Source organism: Glossina fuscipes, unplaced genomic scaffold, assembly GCF_014805625.2.
Source record: "Glossina fuscipes isolate IAEA_lab_2018 unplaced genomic scaffold, Yale_Gfus_2 2, whole genome shotgun sequence".
NCBI lineage: Eukaryota > Metazoa > Arthropoda > Insecta > Diptera > Glossinidae > Glossina > Glossina fuscipes.
In genome coordinates, this window is record NW_023998416.1 from 6,129,961 (window position 1) to 6,142,789 (window position 12,829).

At 33.4% G+C, this 12,829-nt stretch overlaps 2 protein-coding genes across 4 annotated transcripts in view; both read right to left on the minus strand.

Annotated features, from left to right (window-relative positions):
- LOC119634082 (golgin subfamily A member 6-like protein 1) overlaps nucleotides 1-5,090 on the minus strand; it is an 8,787-nt gene extending 3,697 nt beyond the window's left edge. The window contains exons 1-2 of one of the 3 annotated variants that reach the window (XM_038028017.1): nucleotides 4,958-5,090; nucleotides 10-1,005 (exon numbers count right to left, since the gene is read on the minus strand). In XM_038028017.1, coding sequence (XP_037883945.1) covers nucleotides 10-915 — 906 coding nt within the window. In that variant the 5' untranslated portion in view covers nucleotides 916-1,005; nucleotides 4,958-5,090. The other 2 variants (XM_038028016.1, XM_038028018.1) reach the window with 2 other exon arrangements.
- Nucleotides 5,091-6,971: 1,881 nt separating this feature from the next.
- Nucleotides 6,972-12,829, minus strand: part of LOC119632861 (trichohyalin-like) — a 36,799-nt gene continuing 30,941 nt past the window's right edge. The window contains exon 9 of the mRNA XM_038026000.1: nucleotides 6,972-9,306. Coding sequence (XP_037881928.1) covers nucleotides 7,810-9,306 — 1,497 coding nt within the window. The 3' untranslated portion in view covers nucleotides 6,972-7,809. The remainder of the gene's footprint in view (nucleotides 9,307-12,829) is intronic.

The following is a 12,829-nucleotide window of genomic DNA, read 5'->3' on the forward strand; positions in this document are numbered from 1 at the left end:
CTCACTTAATTTTTTTTCTAGATCTTGTGTCATTAAATCATTTTCTGTACTTGAATCAGAAAGTTTCTGTTTTAATTCATCTCGTTCCTGCGCCACTAAGCAGAATACTTTAAATAAGTTGCTCTCTTCAAATTCTTGGTTGCCTTCTTCGTTAAGTTGACGCCTAAGCTCGCTTCTCTGTGAATACAAATTCTCATCATCTTCACTAAATGATATGTCACTGAATTGTTTTGTACTTTCTTGTTCCAAAATTTTCTTCTCTTCATTATATTTCGATTCTAATTCACAATGGTTTTCATCCAACTCGAGTATTTTATGTTTTACTTCTTCTTCAACCTGTACTTTTAATAGGTTGCGTTGTTCTTCGAACCCAGTTTCCCCTGGTTTTAAACACTTATCATCATTCTCTTCTATTTTTTCAACATTTTTTTTTGGATAAGCCTGAAAATTTCCAACTTCATCGTTCGCAGTATTTGTTTTAAGATTTTGTTCTTCATTACATTTAATATCTCTTTCCACATGTAAGGCAATCTTTTGATTAAATAAATCCTCATATCTTCTTTGCAGATCGTTTAGATGCTTATTTTTCATTGCCTGCTCTTGAATTTCTTCTATTAAAGTTTCCACATGATTGGTTACGCCTAGCAAAGTTTCATATCCGGCAGCGAGGTCATGATCGCTAGATAGACACTGATCTGTGGGAATAGCCAATTGTTTGTGCTCTTGTTGTAGACATTGCTGTTCGTTTGGTGATTTTTCATAATTATCAAGAAATATTTCTATATCTTCTGCCGAACGCGATCGATCTACGCAATAATTCTTAAGTTCTTCAACAATTATTTCATCATTAATATCTTCACTTCGTGCCTCGTTGATTTTACTCTCCCCGCTCTCTGGTATATTTGCAGGATCCATAGTGATCAATTTTCAATATCTTGCTGATGCTTTTACTCGCTGGTTTCCAGACTTTGTATTGTTGTGCTGTACCAGCAGTTTGGTCTCTCTCTGCGAAACATATTTAAATAAATTTTAAATTAAAAAAAAAGGTTAACAGAAAAGTTTATAGAACGCTAATGACTACAGCAATACCTACAGCTGGCTTGTATTGAAAAAGTCCTTGAAATATTATGATCACTTTCTATTAATATTGTCAAAATATTTGAGACACCCAGGAGGAAACTTCATCGACCTGATAAGTATAAAATTTTGAATCGATCTGTTTGTCTTTCCGACTTTCTGCCTATATAAGTTGTCTGCTAAATGTCTTCCTAGCCGTGAAAATGAAAATACCGGCCTTGAATTTGACAAACACAGTGAAAGGACTGGCCTACAGCGCAACAAAAGTTGACAACACCTTTGTTTTTAAAAGAGGGAAAGATTCTGCGCACTACCCATAAATTGCGCAAAATATAAGGATAGAAAATTTCACATATATGCTATGGGAGATCTTACCATGTGCCTGTGCAAAAAAAAAAAATGGTTCACGCTCATGCAATATTATAGAGTATCGAAGTTTCATTTTCTTCGGATTTTTACTATAAAGATGGTCGTTATAGAAAATTCGGTCATCATGACCCTGGTGAGGAATGCGTAATTAATCTTTTCCTAATTTTCACGAGGGAACGAAAGTGGGACTTTACTCGAAACAATAAACTGAGCTCACTATTCCATATCTTCGCACAGGTATGGAGTTTACGCCTCACTACATGATATATGATCTCTCTCGATGAAAGAACACATCAAATTACGTCACGTTTTTTACGTCATTTTGGGGAGCGCTTTTTTTTGTTTAATTCCAAAAAAGGCCCAGTTTCGCGGTGGATATGCTACGACAGTTCAAAGGACACGATGCTGTCACACATTACATTATAGCAAAGTAGAAGAGTCATAGCTCGAACATTGTGCTGTGATTTGATGGAATAAACGGGAAGTAATATCATTTGCTGCAAACGTAATAACGTAGTAACGTTAGTGAGCGCTAAAACCAGGGTACAATACCATTAGTAAATCGGCTCGAGATATATTGAACTGGACTGTAACTTTTCAAGCACCATTTTTTCTTATAATTACCATTCTTTTCAATCGATAGCTTGTGCACCATTTGAACGGTACGTCCATTCATATTCATTCCTTCGTGGATGTACGCAAAAATTACTTTGTTCGTTCGACGTGAAGTTCTTGCAAAAGTTATGGATCATACGTTACATACAGGACTTTAGAGCGTTTTTTTTCGTAAATTTAATCATTTTTAGGAAATTGACAAAAATTCCATAATATACACTACACTATCTCTCATCCATAATTCCACATGGTTTGTAAAATCGGAAAGTTCACTTTCTTTAGATTTTTCGCCTTATATTGTGAATACAAAATAAACTTCAATGTCTGCTTAATATGTGAGCTGCATTTCTGTTTCTTTTTCTTTCTTTCATGGTTTAATTTTATGATTTTTTTTTTTTAGAAATTCTTAGACATTATTACCGCTTACCTCAAAATTTTATAAAACAGAAATTTATTCTTTATTACGTATCGATTGCAATGGTCGTGAGAAATGAATTTTATTAAAAAGTTTGATTCTTTGTATAATATTGTCTATCAAGCATAATCTCTATATTGGGCGCACTTTATAATGTCTCGAAGGCAAAAAATACTAATTAATTTTTCGAACTTTTTGATCAATTTATTACATTTTTTTAATTACCTAAATTGTAGTAAATTTTGTGCCGCAGATAAGATCAATTTTTTTCTTCTAATCGCTATCTTTATATATTAGAATAGTTCTGCGAACGTGATTAACACGCTTCGAAGTAAGCATTCAATTTCCAATACCCTATATACTACTATAATTAAAAGGCAATGAGAGTTTGATTCTAATGATATAATGCTTGATGGATTTCTAAACCAAGGCCGAAATATTTAGATCGGATTTTGTAAAAGCACGGAGCATTGCTGGTGTGCAAATGTACGCAAAAAGTATGGGTAGACAGGTCGAGAGAGATGGTACATTGTTTTTTCTGAGATAGCAATATTTTTTCTATTTTCAATTCATGAGAAATTGTAAAATCAATCAATAAACCGTAGCCAGTTTTTACAAGGCTTCCGAGTTTATTAACGGACTTTAAATGTAATATTCAGTGAGGTTTAATGTTCGAATACCCTACACTCAGCACTTTGCTTACATATATTTTGGTACACCAAAGTAATTATTTTGAAACCGTAAACTTCTGTTGAACCTTAAATTTACGAGAAACTATCGAACCGCTATACGTTCGAATATTTCGTTTACCACATGACAACAAAAATACGTGACGACTAAGCTCCGAACAGTCCTCAACAATAATCGTCTGATTGCGACATCCACAAAGGCATGACAGGGAGTTCGCCTATGAACGATTTATAGAAGATTGCAGTTGACTAAATATCATCCCCTACCCTTAAGCTGGATTTCTTAAGCGCTATTTATCAATATTCACACTCCTGTCTATATAAATAAAGATAAATATATATGCATATATATATATATCAGATCACTGATTAAATCCCCAATCTGGCACCTTTACGACTAATATTTTAGCAGACACATACATTTTCTGGATAGGATCAGTGGTCAAACGAAATGCGCGACATTCCGACCATATATAATACAAATATATTTCCGAATTTTATGGAACCAACGCTTTTTTAGTTGTTCGACTGAATTTGGAAAATATTATATAAAAATTTATAAATAATGGAAAGTAAGATCTACAGAAACGAAACTCGTTTTCAATCATTCGGTTTTCTAAAATACACTCTATGTGCAATGTTTGTAAGTCACAAAAAACGAAGAAATTTCATGCCAAAATCCGCGCAGAAGTAGTGAGCATGATTGGCGCATGTTTCAAGAAAATAAAAAAATAAAAATATGTGCGATTTATTACGCCTCTGTAGAATAGACTGCGAGTTGTTTTGCCGATTTGATTGAGTTTCTTGTATTTGGCATAGAGCAACGCAAAAATGTTGTGGCCTTTCTACCAAATTGAGCCAAAAGGGAAGAAAACGATCTTGTGATCCAAATGGTTCCCCTCATCACTAGGGAAACGCCAAAAGCATTTAGTGTTCGATTTCACTTCTTAGGTAAACATTAGATTTCTCACACGCAAGTTCAAATCTTTTGCGTCGGAAATGACACCTCTCATTAGCCTAAACAACATTTTTTGAATGGATATGAAACTAACGGGAAAATCTAAATCAAAACTATTGATTTATTATTGGCTATTTGAACACCAGTTAAAGCCTAGGATTTATTCTCGTATCACTACTTTACAATTAAAGTAACATTTGAGGCCCATTAAGCAAAAAAAACTAATCAGTGACATAAAAATTATTTTTACAATTTATTACAATATTTTAAAAAATTTATCGCAATTCAACAATACATTGTTACTTCTAAGATAACATTTTTTTCAATTTTCAATTCATACGAAATAACGAAGTCAATCATAAATGTAAGCGTTTTCCTAAAACCTCCGTTTCAGTCTCAGTCTTTAAATGTAATGGTCAGTGAGGTTTCGATTCCCTACACTCTCAGCACTATGCTTTTCTTTTTTTTTGGGTTCAGAAAAGTAATTATTTTGTTATCCGAAACATCTGGTGAACCTAAAGTTTACGAAAAATTATCGAATCTCTTTACGTTGGAATTTACGTCGTTTTCCACGTGACCGCAAATAATCAAGACCTCCAAGCTCCAAAGTTGAGGTACATATTAAACAAGATCAACTATTTCGTGGCATGAAAAAATTGTAAAGTTCGAGGTAGTTACAAAACGAATTCAAACAGTCGTTGAAAATGCTTAAAAAAACGGTTAGATTGTGGGTTAGATTTTATATCTCCCAACAAATATCATCTGGTTACCCACAAAAGCACACCAACAAGTTCACTTATTACAGATTAAGAAAAAATGTCGAATGAGTCTCACCATTTTAATTGCTTCTCCACTGCTGTCCGACAGCTGGATTTCTCTAGCGCTATATGCCAATATTCACACTCATGTCTACATAAATAAAGATAAACATATATGCAGACATATATCACATCACAGAGTGAACCCTAGTCTGGCACCTTTATGGCAAGCCTTTTAATAGACACACACGATTTCTGGATAGTACCACCTTTCAAGCGAAATGTGCTAATATTTCACGAAATATACATATATTTCCGAATTTTATAGCACTAATGTTTTTGTAGTTGTTCGATTGAATTTACAAAACACTTTGTTAATAATGTGTAAATATTTGCTTGAAGTGCTGGGTATTAGAAATACGCTTCAAAGCCAATCGCTCCTAATCGCACTTAAAGGGTTCTTTATCTTGGAAGTTTATTTTTACTCATAAACATAAAGAATAAACTACACATACATAAACGGACTAAGAGAAATACAATAATTTCGCGGCAACGATAACAATAATTGCATGCAAAGCTAAGTTACAATAAATCGACAGGAAGGTCTACAGAAATTAAGCCCGTTTCCACAAACCACAAACTGCATATACACCATATGCAGCGCTTCTAGGTAAATACAAAACGAAAATATATCATTCCCAAAATCCCCGCAGAAGTAGTCAGCAGGATTGGTGCATGTTTTAAGAAAAAAAAAACAAGGTGCTATGTATTACGCCATTATAGAATAGCCAACCATTTCCATTTTGCGTTTCCTGTACATGGTGTAGAGCAACGCAGAAAGTTATGGCATTTCTAGCAAATTGAGCCAATAGTGAAGAAAACGATCTTTTAATCCAAATGGTTCCGTTCATCACTAGGGAAACACTAAAAGCATATGGTGTTTGAGATCAGTTCCTAGGTAAACATTAGATTTCCCACATGCAAATTTAACCCTTTTGCGTCCGAAATGCCAACTCTCATTAGCCTAATCACCAATTTTTCTCATCAATGTCATGAAGTGTAGTCGGCGTTCCACCTATTTTCAGTTTCTATTCTTGATAAAAACTTGATTAAAAATACAAATGAGTTGCACATGTTGTTCAGACTGAATAGTGAAATCATATGTCAAAGCAGTCGACAGTGAATATCACAATGAGTGAAAAAAAATGGTGCGACCTTGGAAAATGCCTTTTATGAAACAAAAAGAACATGCTTATCGCTTTTGAGTTGCATTGACTTTCTCTTTAGTGTCGGTAAGGGACCTCATCCTCGTTGCAAATTTCAATGAAAGCTTTTTTCAAGGGCGACCAATTCAATTAACATATTAACATTTACCCTCCCATTGAGAACAAAATCATTTTTCAGGAATTGATTTTCATGAATGTTAGCATCAAAAAACAGACCTTATGCGATCAATTTACTATTACGAATCACTTGTCAAGATGAAATATTGAAAATTATACTTTTTATCGTGTAAAGATTCAGTTTTTGGAGGAACGGTTATATGAAACGACGTTCAAAAATTGCCCCAACCGCACACATCGACTTTTTAAAGTATGGCGTTATTTAAGGATTGGTCGAAGAAGAAGACCGATCCCCGCCTCCTTTGCCCAAACACATCAATATACCAAATTTCATCAAAATATCGCAAAGATTACGATCTGTGGGTTAAGCACGTAAGTACATGGACAGACATCAGATGGACAAACGGATAGATAAGCTTAGATCGATTAAAAAAATGATTCGATACGAAAAATGGGGGTGTATGTCAAGCCCTCCTGGATGGGACATACGCCCGTATAAACTTAATATTTCCTGTGCGAAGAGTGGTGAACCAATGTCTGACAGTAAAGAAAAATTCATGTTGATGTCTTTCACAATTTAGCATTTATTACAAATTCCAAAAAAAATAATACAAAATTTATTTGATGGTCCCATAATTCCATCTTACCATTCGTATAAAAAATATTTTATATTATTTTATTATTTATATAATAATTAATATATGTTGCCTTTATTCCTGACATTTATTTAAAATAGATTCTCCTTTGCTAATTAATTTTCATTAAACTCGAAGCAATAGGAAGAAAATAAAATTGAAAAACACGTTTTCGTACATTTAATATGCAAACCTCAACGTTAATCGGGCTTCAAATGTGACTCTTCATGCGACCTTGATTTAAAACTTTATTTTATTTAATATTTAATCTCATTTTTTATGCTCATATGTTGTGCAGGCAGACGTGCTTCGTAAACCCTACGCAAAGTGAAGTGTTCAATTCAGTTTTCCTACGGATTCTAGGAGACTGGAAAATTAGAAAGAAGATCAGAATGTTTTCTTCGTAGCCTCGGCATGATAATGAATTTGAATTTCCACAAAACTCTCACAAAAAAACAATGTAGGGAAAATTAAAAATATTAATTATCCTAATGAGCCTAACCTAAGCAGATTCAACTTTACTGATTCATGGCGAATTGCCTGAATAAACCTAAACGATAATGGACTAAATACCCTTAAACTAATAGGGAAATGCAGCAAATATGCACATTACTTTTTTGTTATGTTGGGCTGGTGCGTTGGGTGCATGGTTCTCAAGAATGCAATCAATTTCGCTTATCAAGCAAAAGTCCTTTTTCCATACGATCCCCTTTCCTTTTGTGCTCATCCACGCTTTCTAATTTTTTTTTTTTTTTTCAACTTCAATGTCTTATGATCATTGCAACTGCTCATCGTCTATTTCGTTGTCGTCACCGATTTCTTCGTCTTGGTGTTGGATCTTTTAGTTCTTGCCTATTCTACTGCTGTTCTGTCTTTGTGGTGTTCTGTCTTGAGTGGTTCTCTTCACCATTTCCTCTTAAATTGTCTAATTGATCTTCCGATTTAGACTTTTACGGCTGCATAGAGTTCGTTTTGTCCTCTAATTCTTCTATTTTTTGATTCTGCGCTTTATTCTCCGATTGTAAACGCTCTATCAACTTACACATATCTTGCGTTGCTATAGCTTGACACAGCTTTTCGCATTTTTCTTTAAGTTTACGGTTTTCCTCAGTGATGTTATGAAGTTTTTTTTCATAAGAATCTCGTTGGCTTTCAGAATCCTTTTTCTCTTTAGAAAGTTTTGCGCTCATTTTTTCTAATTTATTATTTTTTTCAGTTATTTCATAAAGGTTCTGCTCTAATTCCTGTTTCATCTTTTCAAGAGAATCTCGTTCCTTTTTTAAATCTTCTTTCATTTTAGAAACTTTTTCCAAGTCTTCTTCTAATTTAGAAATTCTTTTTTCACGGCTTTGCAAGTCGTCATCGAGTTTTTTGATTTCTGATTGTAAATCGTAAAGATTACTTTTTAATGCTTTTTTGTCTTTCTCTACTGCCTCTTTCTGCTTTTCTAAATTTTTTTTCTCATTCAAAAGTATTGTTACTAACTCCTCCTTTTCTTCCTGTAAAACTTGTAAACGGGTCACATTATCTTCTAATTTTTCTTTTTCACTAATGAGTCCTTCAATTTGATTGCATGTCTCCTTAAGTGAGTCATATTTTTCCCTCAGTTCACTTAGTTTGTTTTCGGTCAAATTCTTCGCTTCAATTGCTTGCCTCAATTCTTCTTCTATAGAGTCTTTCGCTTGTTGAAGACATTTCCTTTCGTTTTCTGTGGTTTGTTTCTCATCAAAATATTTTGCTTTTAATCGATTAAGCTCATCGTCTGAAGTACTTTGTTGTTTTTGTTGTTGATTCTGCAATTGCTGTATAATATGTTTTAAGTTTTCATTTTCATTTTGAAATGCCTTTAGAAAACCCGTTTCTTCTGCCCTTATTTTAGTTAATTCATTAAGCTTTTCTTCCATTAAGCTCTTCTGTAATCGTAAACTTTGGTTTGTTTTTTCAAGTGTCATCATTACATTCCACACCTCATCACCACCTTTGTTGAGTTTACTAAGCTGTTGACTTAATTTGAAAGCATTTTCTGATTGAGATTGAAGTGTTTGCTTCAAATAACTATCGGGATTTCTTTCGTATTGTTTTTCTTCTAAAGTTTTTTTTCTCTCTGCCATCTTTTCTGCAAGAACTCTCTTCAGTTGGCTTTCTTTCTCTTGCAATAACTTTCCTGGTAAAAAACGTTTTTGTTTCAATTCTTCTGATCCTGTCACTTGTGCACACTTATCGTGTAAGTCCTTACATAGGAGTCTTACATAATCTAAAGCAAGTTGCGTCACTTCACTTAATTCACTTTTTCCTGCGCAAAGTTTTTCTAATTGTTGATTTTTATCTTCCAATCTTTTCATTGCTTTCAAAATCTCTTCATTTCCTTGCTTTTTATTTGACTTGGGTTCGCCAATTATGGGAGCGTTACTTTGTAGGGCATGAGGCACTTCTTCCATTTTTCTTTTATTTCATTTGTATTTGAGGGCATACATCGATTCCTGTGGGAGACAATATTTTGACAAGTTTTTATTTAATAAAATTTTAATTTACAATAATTAAAAAGAAATTATTTTTATTACTATGCTAGAAACTCTTATTCTTTTTTTTTTTTTAAGCTTTCAAATAAATATTTGTACCTTTCCTTCTTGACATTGATCATCAGTGGATACACGTGTCATATAATTATGGAACTTACGATTATGATTAAACAAAAAATCTGATCTGACGTTTACATAGGCACAGGAAGAATTCCTCGAAAAGAATGAGAGTAGACTTTAGAACACTTGAATGTGCGATCCTCTCTTCCATTGATTTTGTTAAATGATTTCACTCGAAAACACAAAAGCTTACGTTTCATTTATAGGCATTAAACTACTAATTGTGGTACACAGACATAAAGGGTTTGTTTGACTTTATAATTTGAACAACGAAAAATTAAAGAAATTTGAAAAATGATAATGAAAAAAAAAGAATATTCGCCGTTTAAAGAAGAAGCAATATATGCTTATGCTTAAGCTTGTAGGATTAATTTTTCTCTTTATTTTCTATTATTCCCAATGATCAAACAAAAATGAAATATATCTATCCTGCACTCTCGACTTCATCAAACGCTTTCTCTGAAATTAAAATATACAAGTTTGCACTCTTTACTTAGCACTTAAGAGAGAACAATTTTGCTTGTGCAGCTTTGCTATATTCTTAGCATTTATATGATGAGTATTTGAGATATGTCGTAGAATACATGTCCTAGAAATCATATATTTTCACAAACGTTTCTTCATTAATTGTAATAAATATTAAAACTCCTAATACCACAAATCACAATGACTCCCATTGCTTGTCGCACTTACACTTCAGTTTAATTTGTTGTTTCAATTAAGTCTTTTTTTCTTTTATTGCTTTTCTTATATTCAATGCGATTATATTTCTTTTCCCGCCATCACTGCAAAAACTAGTCAATCACGCGAATTTTTTTGCGAATTTATATTAAAATTTTCGAACATGTTGACTGAATAGATAAGTACCTCCTTTAAGGGAGAGATTAGATAAGTCGCCTGTTTGAAGTTTGTTGTAATTTGCTGACAATTGCAATTTTATTGATTAAGCTTTTACCACTTTCGACATGGATTATCAAGACGATAGTGCTTACTTCCAATTTAGACAATAAAAAACTTGTTAAATGCTTATGTAATGAGTTTAATTGCGGCCGATCGGTAATCATCGGTCGTGCTGGCCCTTTAAAGTCAGATATTGACGTTGTGCAACAATCAATAATGCAAGGTCGAGATATACCGTACCTTGAGATTGAGGCAAACTTATGCATTAGTTCCACCAGTATATATAAAATATTTTATGATCATTTGCTCATGCAAAAGATATTCCTCATTGGAATCCCACCAATTTGATAGAATTTCAAGATGATGCTCGTACCAATTGAAATACAATGTTGGTGCTTCAAAAGATATACAAATGACCGCAACTAGCAATGAATTCTGGTTTTATGACCACGAGCCGGAAAATAAATAGCAATCGAGTCCATGGGTGTTTCAAAGTTAACTAATTCCAACCAATCCGCTCGAAACATTTCTCAGACCTCATTTGTTTCATAGTTAAGGAGACGGCTTGCAAAGCAACAGAGTGCCCCTCTAAATCGAACGTTAAGTTCGGAACCGGCAAGTTCTGTATGGTAGAGTGTCATGACTAAGTTATAAAAATGATTAGGAAATATATATACAAGCGTATATTCAAAGATCGCCTAACAGATAAAACACTTCCTTCTGCTTCTCTCGATGGAAGCAGTTACATTCCCTTAACATGACTCGCTATTTCCAAAAACCTATCAGTAGAAAATCAATACAGAAATAATAGATAATAGATATCTATGCGCAATTAGACGCTCTATAAAAAAATATTTAAACAGATAATATTAAAGCGAAAATCAAATTTCACGTAAGTGCCGCACTTTATAAAGAAATCATAGGTTTCTACAAACACAATTGTAGAATTTAATTCTCTATAACATACAAATCGGGGAATCTGTAAAAGCCATGACGCGGCAGTAGCGAACAAAACAACAAGCGGTGTATATTCGCTTTAATTTGTCTTTACAACCACGATCTTGCAAATATTGAAATAAATTGAAAAACTAAACTTTTCATATTATTGCGGAAGGTGGGGGATTTCATCGATTTTCATATCTATTGTAATTTACGCGTAACGAGCTAGTAAAAATCCAACAAGCAATACTCGCTTGCTCCTTGCAAGGTTCGGTTCATTTCTCAATATCAACCTGCGTGCAGGAACTTCCAATATTTCTGCCAAATTTAAAGCCGATAAGCTCGTTTTTGCGACCAGGAAATTATTTTCCACAGACTTTATACGATTGGCAGACGGACAGACGGACAGATGGACAGATGGACCGAAGAAAAGACGGAGAGATGGACACACGTGCAAAGGGGCATACACAGTTGCATTCTGTGCAAGAATATTTACATATTATGGGAACCCCGAAGCTTCTTTCAGGGTGTTTCAAGCATTTTCACACAGTAAATATAACTTTGCTGATGGCTATAACGTTTTATCCTATTGCGAAAGAAAAAAAAGCAGGAAAACATGGTTTAACATATGCTTGCTTGGCCATTGCGTAAGTAAATAGTTAAGAAGAGCGACTAGCAAGTCGGCATTGTCGGGTTCATTGCCCAGTGGAGTAGAACTTTATTTTAAGTATAATTGGTGAATGATCGTAACTGATCAATCGCCATACGACCTTTTTTTTATTTGTCCAAAAATTGCGCGGATTAGTACAGAATCTTATTTGGGACTCCTGCTAAAGTTTTAAAGCAATCGAATACACGACGGTGTTGAAAAAGAATCGAGAAAAATAGCTTTAAAAAAAAGCCGTTTAAACAATTCAGTATAAGCATCAGTACATCCCATTTACAATGCCTGCACCATATAATGGCAGAATGGCTTCGGAAACTTTTGCATTCTTTACAGAATTGAGATTGCAATGTTTTTCATCTTCAATACTCATCCAGTTTGAAAATATTTAGAATATTTGTAAAAGCGACTTTCTTCTCTCTCTCTCTCTGCGAACTTTTCATATAATTTTAGAAGCTTTTAAGAGCAGATATGTCCTCGATATTTACATGGAAAATTGTTATGATTTCCTTTTACGCGCCAAAGATTTTGAACTAAACATTAACTACATAAAATAAAAATAATTTAATTCTATCGATTTTGTTTTTGCTTTTATTGAATCACGTTAAACATATTGATAATAATAATGAGAGCAATAAAAAAAGTAAAATGAACACAATAACAGAAATCAATCAAGTTATACAATGAAGAGTTTAGATAGAATTTTCACTGCTCCTTTTTTTGTATTCGATTCGTTATAAAATGTAATTTTAAAAATAAAGAAACGCGCCATTCGTCTTAATTAAATTTTTACTTCAAGTTAAAAAAATACAAAATTTTTTAAAACAT